Raw genomic sequence first — 17897 nt, forward strand, 5'->3', positions numbered from 1 at the left:
TTTAAAAAGATAATGTCCTGTGAAGCATGTACGTATTTACTCCTGACTTCCGCTCTTGTTCTGTGACCAGGACTGCTAGGCAATTTGCATCTCTCTTTGTGAATATCAATGTGACCTCTGAACCCCACGAGGTGTCTGCCCTGTGGTTCTTGTGGTATGTGAAGCAGTGTGGAGGCACCACTCGGATATTCTCCATTACCAATGGGGGCCAGGTATGGAGTGTCCATTCTCACACTAAACTTCATTTGTGATTTTGCCCTCATCGAGTGCAGTAGCTTAATACTTGCTTCTATATTTTGAAACATGAGTGAATTTGAAACATGGATTTTTGAAACGATCTCCAAAAAACTTTTCTGAAAACAAAATTTCTCATTTCCTTTTCTCGTTCCTGAAAATAAGTTCACAACTAAAGAATGTTTCATTTTGAATTAATTAGGTTTGAGGAATTCAGTTTCTTCCTTTTGGAAGTAGGTAAAATTAGACTATTTATGTAGGAGGAGCTAAATTACTAAAATCAACTAATTAACAAAAATTTCTAGTACTTGTAAAATTGTACTTAAAGTCATCTCTGTTCCAGACATGAGGCTTTTTTGTCCCATTCTGTGTCTCGGAGTTATTATTTTATGTTAACTGTTATAGAATGGAAGTGATTTATTGGTCACTCTTTCAATAGTAGATTCTACATTTTGGCTTCTAAATTTTTGCTGCCCACTAGCATTTGCCCAGCTTCCATACTACTTCCATTACTGATGAATGAACTCATTTGACTCATTGGCTGGACACACAGCAAACCAGTGGTGAAACCAGAATCTTAATTCCCTGATTTTCCAGATTCTGAGATTCTTTGTTTCAAGGCTATCCTTTATCGGAAGAAAACGGATATCTCTTTTCTAGGAATGTTATGCCTCGATGGGATAAGGTTTAATTAGGATCAGTTTACTTCTAACTTATGTTCTGTTTCATAGTGTGAGGTGTAGAGTCCTTGTCAACTGAGTGAAATGTTCCTCTCCTTGGGAGATCTCCAGAAGTCCCCAAGTTGTTCTTGTGGTCCCAAGAGTTATTGCCCATTTGACCCTTAGCTTTAGCAAACTTAAGGCAGTTGCATTTTTTAAGTGTCTTTACACAGAAATCCCACATTACTCTTTTTAACCTATATCTTACTTTCTGAGATATCGTGACTCGTATTTTATATTTATATCCCTCATTCAGAGGAGCCAAGATACTTCTAGGCAAACTCCACATGACCTTTTGGAGGGCACAGTTCACATGATGAATCTCAGACCATTATCCCAGTATCTTTACAAAGAACTTAGACTTATCCTTTAATAGTTTAGTTCAAGAAATACTAGACGTGAAGGAGTGGGTAGTGAACACAAATGGAAATAGTTCATGGTCTTTCCACTATACTAACATTCAAAGTAACTCTTGGAAAACAGAAGTCAAATTATAAATTAAATGGTCCCAGTTTTGTGAGGAAGGACGGATCATGAATTTAGGGCTAAACTGCTGTGGGAATATTTTTATAAAGAACTGTGGTTGTGTCATTAGAACAACAACCAGTTATTCAAGTGTAAGAATCATTCTGTGGCTGCTGACACAGGCTTTCTGGAAGAAGGCGATTGTCAAATGTTGGGCTGTTCTTCAGTCTACCTACATGTATTTCTAACCATTCAATGAATCTTCTACAGCAGGCTAAAAACATTCCCCCTGCTTCTTACAAAATGCACTGTATTAAGGACTGACCTTAGATTAAGCTGGAAGCATGACCATGGTGAGTGTAGCAGATGGTGGTAGGGCAGAGCACCTGTGGTCTTACAGAGCTGCTCAGGGGAACTATTTCACAGTGTCTGGAGGAATAGGCAGATGCTTAGCCTTCACCCTTCGGCCCCCGCAGTGAAACTTCCAGGCATTTTGGCAAAAAGTTCTCAAGAGCTGAGGTTTGGATTCTTAGAACATCATTTGGTGATGACCAGGTGATCCTTGTGAGCACCAGAGCCTGTTCTGCCTAGAGAACCCTGGGCTGGGACTTTAAGAAACCGAGGGGAGTTAGAAACCGCATCCCCATCTCAGTGAAACTAGAAAAAAATAATTAATTTAAAAAAAAAGAAACCTGGGACTTCCCTGGTGGCGCAGTGGTTAAGAATCCACCTGCCAACGCAGGGAACACGGGTTCGAGCCCTGGTCCGGGAAGATCCCACATGCCGCGGAGCAACTAAGCCCGTGCGCCACAACTACTGAGCCTGTGCTCTAGAGCCCACGAGCCACAACTACTGAGCCTGCATGCCACAATTACTGAAGCCCGCGCGCCTAGAGCCCGTGCTCTGCAACAAGAGAAGCCACCGCAATGAGAAGCCCGTGCGCAACGAAGAGTAGCCCCCGCTCGCCACAACTAGAGAAAAACCCGCTCACAGCAACAAGGACCCAACGCAGCCAAAAGTAAATAAATAAAATAAATTAAAAAAAAAAAAAAGAAACCTTCTGAAAGTTTAGATTCCCATACAGACTATGAAGCCAAGGCCCCCCTACCCATCAGCTGCTGGGTCACATGTGGGCCTTTTTGGTTCCAAAATCACGCAACTTCATGTCTGCTGTATTGTTTGTGTCTTCTAATGAGCCTAATGCCAGGGCCTTGCCTATTGAAGGAGATCAATCAAGGGTTGTTGTCTTGAGTTGAACAGTTTTTAGCAAAGAGAAGGTCATTATCGTTTGTGTTTATACTTGGAACATAAAGAATAAAGACAAAAGCTTCACACATAATCTCACCCTGTCTACTGTTAACATTTTAATGTATTTCCTCATTAAGATTATACCATATAAGTGGTTTATATATTTTACTTTTTCACTATTAAGTTATTAAAAATATCAAAAAAAGAAAGAAAGAAAGACAGAAACCGCATCCCCTGGGAGAAGCACAGCACCCTCCCCGTCCCAGGGTTCCCTCCATGCACTGCACTCCTGGGCCCTTGAAGCCCACGGAGTTGCTGTTATTTGCATTCGGTCAAGGTGCCAGTGGTATAGGGGAACCTTCCTTCTGATTCTGTGATTTTATTTTAAATTTTTATTGGGGTATAGTTGACTTGCAATGTTGTGTTAGTTTCCGGTGTACAGCAAAGTGAATCAGTTATACATATGCATATGTCCACTCTTTTTTAGGTTCTTTTCCCACATAGGCCATTGCAGAGTATTGAGTAGAGTTCCCTGTGCTATACAGTAGGTCCTTATTAGTTATCTATTTTATATATAGTAGTGTGTATGTGTCAATCCCAATCTCCCAATTTATCCCTCCCCCGCCATTCTGTGATTTTATAAGCTGGTAACAGCTTTTCGTCACCAGACGCTGTGTAGAGCATGATGATTGAGGTATCTTGGTAGACTGCCTCTGTCCTAATGAGTTCTTCCAATAGTTAAGGGTGCAGAGGGTGAGGGTATGGCCTGTGACTTTCTGGAGGTTTCTGATCAGTGGTAAATATGATCTTCCTTCCTTGGGCTTTCATAACATTTCATTTCCTGCCTGCCTTCTCCTGTAGGAACGGAAGTTTGTAGGTGGATCTGGTCAAGTAAGCGAGCGGATAATGCACCTCCTTGGGGACAGAGTGAAGCTGAGGTGTCCTGTCACCTATGTTGACCAGTCAGGTGACAACATCATGATAGAGACGTTGAATCATCAACTTTATGAGGTAATTCAGTTTCGTCAAAAAAGAGCGTATATTATGGGACTTCCCTGGTGGTCCATTGGTTAGGACTACCCGCTTGCACAGCAGGGGGCACAGGTTCGATCCCTGGTGGGGGAACTAAGATCCTGCATGCCACACATCAAGGCCGAAAAAAAAAGGGAAGCTTATATTAAATAGGTCTCCTGTCTTCTGCAGCTTCTAACCAAATATAATCCAAGCAGTGGCGTAATTAATGCTGGCGTATTTCTGACTCAGTCTTCCAAATTAGCAGCCTTAGTTGACTGCCTTATTCTGTTTTGTTGCCTCACAGTGGCCTCATACTGTACACTGTTACCGCTCACTGTCATTCAAAATGGTAAATGTGATGTTTCACGCTCCCTGCAAAGATTGCGACTCACGTTTGAGATGGTATTTTGTGTCTGTGTGTTTTAGTGCCGATACGTAATTAGTGCCGTCCCTCCAACTTTGACTGCCAAGATACACTTCAGACCAGAGCTTCCTTCAGAGAGAAACCAGTTAATTCAGCGTCTTCCAATGGGGGCTATCATTAAGTGCATGATGTATTACAAGGAGGCCTTTTGGAAGAAAAAGGGTAGGTTGCACTTATTCATGTTTAAATTGTATTAAGCGAAGACCATGCTCTTTTAGGAACATTTTATACTACACACTGAACAGAAAAAACGATAAGTGTTTCCAGTTGGTAGAGAAAGGATCAGAAATCTCAGTCTGTCCACTCCTCATAGCCCCGGGCAACACAAAATGACCCCAAGAGCGCTTGCTGGCAGTGAGGGGGAAGGAAGAGGTCCCTCTGGTCGCAGGACCACATTGCCCAGACCCCTGGCATATGTCTCGCCACTTACTCTTCATGAGCAGAGACAAAGGAGCACCATGGAAAGAGCACTCCTTTGAAGTTACACATCCTTGGGCTCCACTTGCTTACTAGCTGTGTGGCCTCAAGTGACACTTCGCCTCTCTCAGCCTCAGCCTCTGTGTAAAATGGTAACAATGAGACCTGCTGTTGGGGTGTTGTGAGGATAAAATGAGGCAGAGTCTGGGCAGATATGGTGCCTGTTGTTGCTAAGCCTTCAGCTCATACTCAAAGGATTCCTTCCTGCCACTTCTAACATGGTTTCACAGGGGTGATTCCCTCTAACACACCCCCCTCTTTCCCATGTGTTCCAGGACTCCAGGGCCATCTCCATTTTACTCATGCACTGATCATACCTGACCTTTATGTAAAGGTCATCGCGATGGGTCATTTTCTAATGTGTCTGGGTGACCGACCAAACATCCTTGTATAGTCACTGTGCGTGTTTAATAGGAAATAACTTCTAAAGTTGGGGCAAAGACCAATAGTTTAAGATTTGCCTTCCTCTTAGCAAAAGAGTTATATATATATAAATATCCCTCTTAAATCTCTGGTGAGGTTACTCAATCTCCTATTGATTTTCTTCTGGTTAAGATTACTGTGGCTGTATGATCATCGAAGATGAGGAAGCTCCCATTTCAATAACCCTGGATGACACCAAGCCAGATGGATCGCTGCCCGCCATCATGGGGTAAGTTAGAGCTGGGTGTTCTGCATTTTTCAAACTCTGTTGGTGTATTGGTGTGTGTGCTGGCAGAACATGTTGTTTTGGACCAGAGCTCAAGCAATGCTAAATAACCCTACAGACAATTTATGTCATGTTTCCATGTATGAAAATATTAGAGTAATAGAGTATGTGGCACAAGAACACTGAGAAACTTTACTAAAATTAACACCACTTTGAACTTGTGCCCATATGTTTCTTTCCCCCGTAAACTTACATGTGGAGGACAGAGTGAAAAACGCAGCTAGACAGGCGGGATGGTAGACCACCTTGCCTACAGGATGTTGACAACCATTCTGGAATGAGAACTGTTTTATCCTGTAAAACCTTCCAAAGTTATGTTTTCTGGGCTTTATTCCTTTCTCCATTCTAGACATCACTACATAGCAAATGTCAATATGTTAATTGTTGGAATTCCCTGGTGGTCCAGTGGTTAGGACTCCGCACTTTCGCCGCCGAGGGCCTGGATTCGATCCCTGGTCGAGGAACTAAGATCCCACAAGCTGTGTGGCACAGCCAAAAAAAAAAAAAAAAAAGAAAGTGAAGAAAAATATGTTAATTGTTACCCTGGGAGATAAGATGGATGACTAATGAGGAAGTGCAGTTCAAAGGAGAGCCGGGCCTTGAGTGTAGGGCACTTTATCCAGTAGGTCACTCCATGGCTACTTCACCAGGGATGGTCCAGGGCAAGGTTCTGTGTCTGGAAGAGGAGAGCTCTTTTTCTCTCCTACCATCCCCTCACACAGCTGCTCTGCCCTCTGGAGACTACGGTTCCAGAGAGGGAATCGGAGCTCCCACAAAGAAATTTCTAAGGAGTGCCGTAGCCTCCCAGTTGCCATGTCTTTTAGTCCTCCTCAAAGCAATACGAACAAAAGGGCTATTTATTCTACCACATTGCAATAAAAGAGCACAGCTTCTATAGCAGTCAGTGACTTTTAGAAACCAGTGGTTTTCCCCTTCACCCCGAGGAGAGTTGAGCTCATGTGCATTGCATCACTGAAGGGAAATTACAAAATCAAAAGGAGCAGACCCATGACCCTAGGGACTTAGAAAAAGGCTATGCTACTGGACTGCTAACAAGACATTTTATAACCACTTATCTGGCTGTAAAATATAAGAAATAGCACCAGCCTCCCTGGTAAAGGCAGGTGCTCACAATGTAAAGACTATAGGAACATTGCACCCTGTTCACCTCTGACCCCCCTGGGCAAGAAAATACATAGATTGTTTGGGCAGTTTGCCATCGCCTTCTATGTGCCAAAGAAATGCAGGAGGTTGAGGTAGAGGTTTCAGGAGACTTGTCGGTCAAGATCAATCCAACTGTAGATGAAAGAATATTGATGTTCTTCTTGCCCTGGGTATTAAATATTGCAGCATCTGCTCTTCTGGGGTTTCTTTACGTTTATTAACAAGGACATGTATTGCAGAAGCCTTCTAGATGGTAATGGGCTTATTTAGGCAGTTCCTAGAAAGTGATACTCTGATCTGTTTTATCTGGACAATTGCTTCCACCCTGTTCTTGCCTTGAAGCTATATTGCCTCTACCCTGCTCTTTGCTCTAGGCAATGAAAGCCTTGAAGACAGGGGTGGTATAATTGCCCAGCACTGTTTGTGATAACTAGTGCCTTTTGGAAACTAGAAAGGACCTTGTACTTTAGAGCTGTGAAATGTTCCCAGCCCAAAGCCAGGATGTTTAATTTCCCCAATAAAACACCAAAGAAAGTTCAATGATAGTTGTCCATTGTTACAATTAGATCAAAGAGGTTATTTCATTCATGACTTGAGATTTGACAGATATAGCCAACCCTAACTGCCCTTTAGAAAAGAAACTGTAAAAAGCACCCAAGATCTAAAAGGGTTTTCAGATAAATCATTTAATCTTTTATCAGATGTTGGTGATTTTCATTGAAATGCTGCATAAGTCTAAAATGATTGATTCTTGCAGAAACCTAAAATTTAACTAAAATCATTACCAGCAAGCCACAACATAAAGTGTTAGTTAAATCAGCAAAATCATGACTATGTCCCCAGAAGTTCAATGGTTCAAATTTCTTAAACAGTCCACAGCTTTGTATCTTTGCTTCCCAGAATGATCTCGATAACAACTCTAAAGGAATTGCCAATCAAATTGAGGAACAGTTTAATTGGGAGGGGGGCTTGAGGGAGAGGATGAAATACCTGTTTTCAGCCCTCGCATTTTCAGTCTTGATCTACTTGTCTTTTCAGTCTAGAACAAAAAAATACAATTTTAAAACTTTTTTTAAATGGAGAAATAATTTCATTGTCCTTTAGCTCATTTGGATTTTTTGAAAGCTTTCTAATAATAGTATAACTAAGGATTTCTTGTCACAATTCAATTCTTTAAAATATACATGCAATTAGTAATATCAGTATAATAAATAGAATCTATTTGATTAAAGGGAAGCAGAGAGATTATAACTGAGTTTTACTGAGTCACTGAATTTGAGGACTGTGCTAGGCCAGTTTTCCAGGAAGCCAACTCGGAGATGGAGATTTGGGTGCAGGAGGTTCTTCAGGAACTGCTATGGGGAGCGCTACCTGGGGGGAAGGGAAGGAATCGGGATTGCGCAGAGGGAGAGGCTGGGCTCCAGTGTTGCCCCAACAGAGGCCAAAGCCATCCCTTGGGAAGCTCTGGAGCGGGGATGGCCCTTCAGAGGTGTCTGCACTGAGGCGAAGGGCTGGGCTTTGGTACCCACCACACTCCGGAGCCAGTCATTCTGGGAAGGGATGGGACCTTGCGCCAGGCAGTTCTCTGCTACAGAGTGCGATTGCTAGGGAGGGGTTGGTTGTAAGCTGAGGGTAATGAGCATTTGGTCCTGAAGAGGGATCTGGGTGGCCCACCATGGCAGCCACTACAGGCACTTTTTTTTGGGGGGCCACGCCTCGCGGCATACGGGGTCTTATTGCTCCCCGACCAAGGATCGAACCCGTGCCCCCCTGCAGTGGAGGCACAGAGTCCTAACCACTGGACCGCCAGGGAATTCCCAACAAGCACTTATTGATATTTGTTTTTCCAGCTTTTATCAAGTACTTGGCAGACAGCAACAGTCATTGCCAGGATAATCATTTAATGCAACATTAATTCATCTAACAGTCGATTTCCTACTGTATGCCAAGGACTGTGCTAAACTTTAGGGGTAAAATATTGAGTAGGAGGTGACCTGTCGTTTAGGATCCCACAGCCTAGCAGGGGTTTTGGACAGAGAGGCAGATGAAGACAGTCTGGCATTTGCTCTAGTAGAGGGAAATAATGGGAGGGTGTGGGGGAGTTGATTAATGCTGAGTAGGTGGAGGCAAGAACACTTTAAAGAGACAACTCTTAAGATAAACCACTGTCCCCTAATCGTTCAAATGTAACCTCTCTCTCCAGCTTCATCCTTGCTCGAAAAGCTGACCGCCTTGCTAAAGTCCATAAAGAACTAAGGTAAGAATTTACACCTGAAACGTATAAAAGGTTAGCTTTATATTGTGCTTGTTGCACTAACAACAGGATAACAGCATTATGAAAAACGCAATAATTCATTCATCTCAAAATCCCAACAAATCAACCTTTTTGTATTTCGCTACGCCCCCTTGACTCAGTCCTTGCCCATATGTGTATATCAATTTAGTTTCACATCTTTGTGTTCATTTTACAGTGGTTGAGAGGTAGGCTTTCCCAGTAAATGGATGGAGAAAAATCATAAAAAAGTTAGCTGTGAATAAAGCTTAAGAGGCCAAGTCCCAATCACCTTGCCAGACCATTAGCCCTTCTCCAAGTTTCTCTGACAGGTACTTTTTCTGAAAAGCAAATCCATACATAGGTCTTCCAACCTATTCCAACTTGTATACATAAAAGTATGCTCCTTTGATTATCTGGGATACAGCTCTGATGTTCCCTTCTCCCAAGAGCTTCCTAGTAGAAAACAATTATTTTAAGACAATGGCTTTTTTCTTTTTTTCTCCCTTTCTGTCTTTCTGTTTTGTTGTATTTGTTTTGCTTTGTTTTACACTGGAATCCTTTGTTCAAGTAAAATCTTACCTGGAACTCTTACCTGGAAACACTCATTAGGCTGTTGGGGGGCTGCCTCTGGACATTTCTGGGCTTCCCTTCTTTAGGGTAACCCTAAATCCTTTGTTAGCTTTTGAAGAGGGCCAATACGCATGCAAATGTATACTTCTCTCTGCATTTGATTTAAAAATTAAGCAGCAAATCCACTAGCGGCCCTTGCTTTGAGAGTTACTTTGATGACTTTGCAAGTCAGGGAAAGGCCGCAGAAGTTCCCGTATTTGCACACGGATTTGTTTATTTGAGCAGCCATGAGATTTGATGTCAGGAAGGGAACTATTTTATTGTTCACCTACTCACTCAATAGAAGAAGAATTTGGGGGTCCAGTGATGGGGAATGATTTGTTCTAGGCTCCACAGCTAGCTTCTGACAAAGTCAGAAATAGCATCTAATATGTACTTTTTTTCATTACGTCACACTAAGCTTGACATTTTCTTTTGGATTTCCTGCTTTCCCTCCTTATTAATAGTAAAATAAATACCAGCCTGGATGTAGACATTTGGTTATGATTCCACATAGTGGCTAAACTTCTCAAAATTTTTATAAGGCAAAAACCCTTAGAACTCCGAGTGTCATTGACTAAAGTAATGGTTCTCAGGACCAACTGCATCAACATTTCCCAAAGAATGTTTGGAAAATTTTTCTGAGGCTGATAGATTATGATTTGGTAGGTTAGGGGTGGGGCCCGAGTACTTGTACTTTTTAACAAGCCTCTTGAGTGATTATGGTGAGCAGCCAGATTTAGAAACCAGTGGGTAAATTCAACTTGCACAGTGACCTCTTTTGGCCATCATTTAAAGTACGTTCTGTTGGGGCTTCCCTGGTGGCGCAGTGCTTAAGAATCTGCCTGCCAATGCAGGGGACACGGGTTCAAGCCCTGGTCTGGGAAGATCCCACATGCCGCGGAGCAACTAAGCCCGTGCGCCACAACTACTGAGCCTGAGCTCTAGAGCCCACGAGTCACAACTACTGAGCCCGTGCGCCACAACTACTGAAGCCCGTGCGCCTGGAACCTGTGCTCTACAACAAGAGAAGCCACCGCAATGAGAAGCCCGTGCACCGCAACGAAGAGTAGCCCCTGCTCGCTGCAACTAGAGAGAGCCCACGCGCAGCAACGAAGACCCAATGCAGCCAAAAATTAATTAATTAATTAACTTCAAAAAAATAGTAAAGTATGTTGTGTTATTTTTAGAGTCCAGCTAATCAATCAATGCATTGCTCCAACATCCTTACCTTATATAACTTTTCTAAAAAATTTTTATATTAATGAGAGGAAGGGATGGAGAAGATAATTTCCTGATGTGTTTGTATGAACTAATCCTTGACTCATTTAATAATGTGAAGTATAGTAAATAATGACTTATATTTCTATTATTACTAGTTTATTGTTCATGAATGAAAAATTGCCTACGAAGTAGGTTGATTAGATTTTAAGGTTCACTCTGTTGTAACAAAGATTTTATTATTTTTTATATACTGAAAATAAGTTAAGCATTATTAAGTTTTTCAGAATAATGATTGTCAATACTTTTGTTTTCTAATTGACTCAAAATGTCAGAATAATTTCTTGTAACACTCATGTGAAGTAGGTAAGAATCAGTCACCTATCTTATCATAGCATAGGAAAGAGGGTACCATACTTGGCTGAGGATGGATTTTGATTCAGTAAATTTTTATTGAGCACTTACTATAGGAGGGATGCTCAGGAGAGTAGACCCTCGACCCTGCCATTAATTAGCTGAGTGATGTTGAGCCAGTCTCTTCAGTGCACTGAGCCTCAGCCTCCTCACGTCCGAAATGAGGGGCTTGGGTTAGACAGAGAGAGACGGTCAGGTGGACAGTACTCTTGAGACTTCTTCCAGTTCTGCCTTTCCTTTATCATTATTGATCTGTAGTATGAACAGCTCCTTGAAGGAGCTGTATAAATGGTGTGTGAGCATTTGGATAAATCTATAAAGTTACATTTTGTCCCACATTATTCAGAGAGATTGGGGACACATTTAAAAAATATTTTCTAATGTAACTTGGCAACATTAAATTGGCGTCTTTTTTTTTTTTTGGCTGTGCTGCACAGCTTGCGGGATCTTAGTTCCCTGACCAGGGATCAAACCCGGGCCCCCTGCAGTGAAAGTGCAGATTCCTAACCACTGGACCACCAGGGAATTCCGAAATTGGCGTCTTTTAAAATCTGTTTATTACTAATAACTATAACCTTCCCTTCCCCCCTTTCTTCCCGGCTCAACATTGTTTTGCCGTTTGTCTCTTTAGCTTCTAATGCTTGTCTTACAGATTTGAATTAAACCCTTTGCCATATTTTTTTACAGTTGCTTATTAGCCTGTAAAAAATATTTTGGAGCACTTTTTTAACAAGTTTTATTGGGGTATAGTTGATTTACAATGTTGTGTTAGTTTCAGGTGTATATCCACTCTTTTTTAGATTCTTTTCCCATATAGGTCATTGCAGACTTTTGGGTAGAGTTCCCTGTGCTATACAGTAGCTCCTTATTATGTTGGAGCACTTTCAGTATTTAAACTATATAAAGACTAAAGAAGGTAAACACCTAAAGTATATAACTGGGTCAGTGGGAACCTGTTCAAACAATTCCCGAAATAGAACCATTCATTTCTAAAATGGGTGATTTTAGTAAATTAGAACTTTTTAATTTCACCAAGAGTGGTTGTGAGTTTAAAATGTATCTGTTTCAAGAAGTGCTTAGATAAATTAAGCTACTGATTTTTAAGATATAAGATGTGCCATGTTCTGTGCTGGTCATTTACATAATGAATTATGCGGGTGACCAAAGACTGTTTGAGGTAACATCACATAGCGCATCATGCCCAACCCCCGCCCCAGATGCCCTTTGGACCCAGTACTGTGTCCACAGACCATTCTGTCAAGTGACAGGTTATTAGCTTGGAATAACCGTAGGCCTTTCCTGATATAGCATATTTTATGTTATGTTTAAAAGATTAAATGGGGACTTCCCTGGCGGTCCAGTGGTTAAGACTCTGCACTTCCACTGCAGGGGGTACGGTTCGATCCCTGGTTGGGGAACTAAGATCCCACGTGCCATGCGGTGCCGCAAAAAAAAAAAAAAAGATTAAATGAGCTTTATATGTTCATAGATCTTTAAAACATAAATATAGGATAGTTAAAAGACACCATCATACTTACTATAGACTTGTAAAAGAGATTATTTTAGAATTTTACATATTCCAGAAAAGTGACTTAGAATCAATTCCTAAAACTGAATTTAATCTCATTTTCCCCATTTTAACTGAATAGATATGGTATTAGGTAGTGAAAGAGGCAAAAATGTAAAAGAGAAGAAAAATTCTGTTGCATCTTCAAAGCACATGACTGTATTCAGGAAAAGAGTTAATCTGAGTGCAGAGATTCATGGAACTGTTCATACAGAAGGCCATTGATTTTAATTTTTCCCTTAATAAATCTAGTTCATTGGCAAGAGCCCTAGAACACATTGTGTTTATTCTATACTCATCAGTCATTACTTCCTTAACATTTTTTGGTTCTTTTTTATAGGAAGAGGAAAATCTGTGAGCTGTACGCCAAAGTGCTAGGATCCCAAGAAGCTTTACAAGTAAGAAATCCCCAGCTTTAATCCCTAGCAGGTTCTGCTCTGTTTGCTCTAAGTGGTAAAGCAAAGCAGATTCTGGTTTCCTGACAATCTTATGAAGAGAAGGAATATGCTTACTGGAGGTTTAACTTCAGCAATCACAAAACACCATTAAAAGCTGCTGTCAGTGTATGCAATTTCTGATGCAGCAGTTTCCTGGGCTGTTTAAATGTTCACTGGATAACTGGCAGCCAGTTGTAATGAGAGGCAGGAGCTACAGGTATTATCTCCAGGGTGATTGAGATCAGTTCCCAGAACAGAGGTCCTGCCCTCTTGTCAATGTCAAATGACTGCTGCAAAATAAAATCCCAGCTGTATCGTCATTTGTTGGTGAAGACACAGTAGTATATACTTGATAAGATAGACTGAATCTGGACTCTCTGCCCAGGTCAAAGTCATACTAATTTGTTTTTCTATCTGCAGACTCAATTCACACTTCATTTAGAAATTTCAGTGCTTTCAATCCACCATTGAAAGCAATTATGAGAATGAAATTCTTTTTAAAGGCCCTACCAGATAGCTGGGGGCTTTCTGAACTGTTCAAAGAGTAAACTTGCAGAATGTGTTAGGGAAATCAGAGAAGGTTCTCTCATGTCCCTTGGGAAACATTTTTCATCTTTAATTGTTCCCTTTTTAGCAGGATTCCCATCATTCACATTTCCAGCTGAGAGAAGGGGTTCTGAAAAAAGCCTTTTTCTTGGACACTGTGCTTTTCTTCTACCTTCTCCCTCCCACCCATTTTTTTCGGTAGTAATGCCTTGGTAGATGGGGAAGTAAAGTCTGTTTTTTAGAGAATGGGGAGATTGGAGCAGACCTTTCCAGAACCTGATTGTTGATGGGGTCCTAAAGACTTCAGAATGTGCATGGAGATGCCCTGTCTTCCAGATATTGGAATACTTCACGTCTCTCCTGGGCAAGAGGTTGAGAAAGTCAAAGTATACACGTTTTGTCAGTTGGTACCTCACAAAAGGCCATTACTTGGTACTGTCGTGTTTCCCCTTAAGTTAGAAAAACAGCGCTGTTTTTTTTTTTTTTTTTTTTGGTACAGACTATAATTTTATTTCTCACGGAACACTTAAAATCTTCATCCTCATGGATTTTAATCATCTGTAGCTATCCAACATCTTTGAATACTTTCCTTATATTTTATTAACTTCCCACATTTAAAGTCCCTCTTTCTTGACGTAGAGAAGATTCATCTCTCAAGATTCCTAAGCAGTGCAGATTCTAACAAGGAGACATACACACGCCTTGAATCTGTAAATGAGAGACAGGAAGAGGTGGCTGTGAGAAGGGGACTAAATATTCTAACACACGTGGTCGCAGAGCCCAGGAGCAGAAACAGTGCTGCTTTTTTTTTTCATGTAAACTTTTTTTAAAGTAAAGCACATAAGAGCCTTTATTGTTGACTGGTAGCATTTCAGCTTTGTCTTCCCTTTGAAAATTTCTCCCCATTTAACTGCAGCCGGTGCACTATGAAGAGAAGAACTGGTGCGAGGAGCAGTACTCCGGGGGCTGCTACACGGCCTACTTCCCCCCTGGGATCATGACTCAGTACGGAAGGTACTACCCAGACCCTATACCACTTGATACAAGGCGTGAGCCAAACGTAAAAATAGACAAGCAAAGCTCAATGGGAATTTAAAAAAATAGGAATCAGCATTCTTATTTCTAATGTCCCAGATAGTTTGTATATTTCTGGATGTCCATAGGAAAAGAAGTATGTCCGTACATAGGACAGTAGCCGACAGCACATAAAATAGTCGCAGGACACTGGTGAGGATTTCAGATGTCAGCGCTACGTGTGAGAATTCTGCAAGCTGCAGTGTCCTCCAAGGGGCCTTCTTGAGCTCAACTAAACATTTAGTCTCGCACAGCTACTCTAGGCTCCTGGACACCAGTCTACATAGAAGGACACGGACTACACATGTCTTGCCGGCAGAGCAGCATCAGACATTCCTCTTCACAGGGAAGCATGCTCACTCACGGGGAGTTGACATGTGTGCAAGATGGGAGAGTTCACCTTAGCTTAGAAGCCCCATGCATCACAGGAGCCATGGTCTCTTATAACAGCCTCGTAGGCAGTGTCCAGGGTCCCCGCAAGGGACATGCCCAGTTACAAGATGTACCACACTCAAGAGAGCCCAAAGTTATAGACTCTTCCCAGATATTTACAATTCATGACAGTTTTCCCATCCCAGATACAATTTACCAATGTGGGGATGCAAGAGGGCCATTTTTACCACAAGCAGTGCTGCCTGGCAACATATATGGCATTATACCTCCATCAGGTTTCTAGAGGAACAGAACTAGAAAGTTAACTCAAGGTCACGTGTGTCCACAGAGGAGGAAGAAGGGTTTGTTAACCCTTACCTTACATGAGCTTTTTGTTTGTTTTTTCTTGATTGAATTATTAAATAAGCAATGATTTTAGTTCAATTTTAGGTTTGTGCCAGAATCAATCATTTTAGACTTGTGCAGTATTTCAGTGAAAGTCATCAATATCTGATAAAAGATTAAATGATTCATGGGAAAATCTACTTAGGTCTTGGGTGCTTTTTACAATTCCTTTTCCAAAGGGCAGTTAGTGTTGGCTATTTGTGTCAAATCTCAAGCTGAGAATGAATAGCCTTTGTTAGTGATAACTGTACTGATGAACTGGAGTGCTTCTGGAGTCTAGAAGGTGGGACTAGGATCAGGAATAGATGAAGCTAGGAATTCCTGAGTTGGAAAAAGGCGTGACAGTGGGTTGAGGTGAAGGCCTTTGGGGTGGAGGTAGCGGTTTAGGAGATTTCATGAAAGTGGCTGCAGACGTGGCAGGAGTCAAAGCTGACAAGGTAGGAGGGGACAGTTGCTCATTCAGCCCAACCTTTCCGTGGGTCTCTTCACTAGGACCTCTTCATAAGAGAAGGCCCATTTTGCTACCCTCAGGCAGTCTCTAGATAAATCCATAGAAACTAACTGTACAGAAGGGTTTTTTTTAATTGAAGTATAATTGATTTACAATGTTGTGTTAATTTCTGCTGTACAGCAAAGTGACTCAGTTATGCACTTACACACATTCTTTTTTATATTCTTTTCCATTATGGTTTATCCCAGGACATTGAATATACTGTAGTTCCCTGTGCTCTACAGTAGGACCTTGTCGTCCATCCATTCTATATGTAATAGTTTGCATCTACTAACCCCAAACTCCCAGAGGTTGTTTTTTAAGGAGATAGACATATAATCCTTCGGACATATAATCCTTCGGGTCTCTCCTTTGCTACAAATCAGTTTCTCTCCCTGTCTTCCCACTCGCCACCATGGTTCCTCCCGGCACCCTGGGAGTATCTGCATGGCTGGGGTCTGCAGTCAGATGTGATCTCATGAAGAACTCACCCCTTACTGTAGGTAGCAGAATGGACTGCAAACAGGAAACATGCAGCACATCGATCTGAGTGTGGTCTTAATGCACATTCTTATATTTCTAATTCTGGCTGGCTAGAAAAAGGTCATCATCACCTTTAGTGATTGATGAACTGACGGCCTGATTCTCCCTGGCTTGAAAGCTCAGATCCTTCGGTGCAGGCCCAGGAAACAAGGAGGAACCTTTCACCTTTGGCTGAGTTGCATGGGAGTTTTGGAAACAATCTGAGTCTCCTTGTCTTCTGCGGGGTAGATGAGGGCAGTGATTGGCTCATTGATCCTCAGCACCTTCGCAGGTAACTCTGTGTGACCTCTCTGTTCCCTTGAAGGGTGATCCGCCAGCCCGTGGGCAGGATTTACTTTGCTGGCACGGAGACGGCCACACAGTGGAGCGGTTACATGGAAGGGGCAGTAGAGGCCGGAGAACGGGCAGCTAGAGAGGTAAGACAGGAAGCCGAGTCGCTCTCCCTCCCGAGTCCAGCAACACAGCTGGCATCTGGTCTTTCCAGATCTTACCACTGATGGTCTATATGTCCACTTCCCTGCCCCTCACTCCACACACGAGGCTCAGCTGTGGCCAGCAGGGCCTTGAATCTGTCGAAGCTACAGAACCTCATTTCATAATACCATGGCCACTTTCTTTCAGGTCTTGAATGCTTTGGGGAAGGTGGCAAAGAATGACATATGGGTCCAAGAACCTGAATCAGAGGTAAGTTTGGCAGCTCCGTCTCCATAGACCAGGAATTGCATGTAAAAATCTCTCATCTTCTAGCCTCTGATGTCATTGTAGATGCCACTCTCCAGGGCAGATCCACGCACTGATTTTACTGATATGTTTTGCCCCTCCTTGTCCGTGTAAGAGTTTTCTGCTAAAGATCTATGTTCATTCATCCAGGATGTTCCAGCTGTAGAAATCACCCACACCTTCTGGGAGAGGAACCTGCCTTCCGTGACAGGCCTGCTGAAGATCATCGGATTTTCCACATCGATAACTGCCCTGTGGTTTGCGGTGTGCAAGTTCAGGCTGCTGACCCGATGCTGAAGTTTCAGCTTCATGCTTTCTGCTTACTCTTTCCCAGCATCATCTAAAGCAAAATGTTGACAAATTGAAAGGCTGTGTCATCGGATCATCTTTAAGTGCACTGATTTAACCCCTCAGTTTAATCTCAGTGTATCACCTCCTTAATTTCCGTAAGATCAAACTCCATCTTGTGATTTGTCTGTAGACCAGCTCGTATTGATTGGTAGAAAATAACCTTGTGATCAATTTCTTAATTTCAAGAAGTTAAAGTTGACATGCTCATAAGAAACAGTTTCTGTGTCCTGTTTTTCTCCCCTTTAACACAAAATGTCTGATGAACGCAGAAATGAAGCATTTAACTTTCTCTCTGTAGAGGCCGAGTAGGTTAAGGCCCAGCCTGTGACTGTCCTTTGAAGTCCTTAGCAAAGGGTGAAGCGTAGGCCTAAAGCCCAGAGACTCACAGCTTCCTGGGGTGAGCAGCTCCCACTTTGGAT

General features: G+C 42.2%; 1 protein-coding gene across 1 annotated transcript in view; it reads left to right on the forward strand.

Moving 5' to 3' along the window:
• The window catches only part of MAOA (monoamine oxidase A), a 71062-nt gene extending 53370 nt beyond the window's left edge, over positions 1-17692 (forward strand). Inside the window, exons 6-15 of the mRNA XM_036840902.1 lie at positions 71-212; positions 3528-3677; positions 4107-4266; positions 5137-5233; positions 8658-8711; positions 12881-12938; positions 14440-14537; positions 16712-16823; positions 17029-17091; positions 17278-17692. Coding sequence (XP_036696797.1) covers positions 71-212; positions 3528-3677; positions 4107-4266; positions 5137-5233; positions 8658-8711; positions 12881-12938; positions 14440-14537; positions 16712-16823; positions 17029-17091; positions 17278-17424 — 1081 coding nt within the window. The 3' untranslated portion in view covers positions 17425-17692. The remainder of the gene's footprint in view (positions 1-70; positions 213-3527; positions 3678-4106; positions 4267-5136; positions 5234-8657; positions 8712-12880; positions 12939-14439; positions 14538-16711; positions 16824-17028; positions 17092-17277) is intronic.
• The last annotated feature ends 205 nt before the right edge of the window (positions 17693-17897 follow it).

This window comes from Balaenoptera musculus, chromosome X, assembly GCF_009873245.2.
Source record: "Balaenoptera musculus isolate JJ_BM4_2016_0621 chromosome X, mBalMus1.pri.v3, whole genome shotgun sequence".
NCBI classification, from domain to species: Eukaryota; Metazoa; Chordata; class Mammalia; order Artiodactyla; family Balaenopteridae; genus Balaenoptera; species Balaenoptera musculus.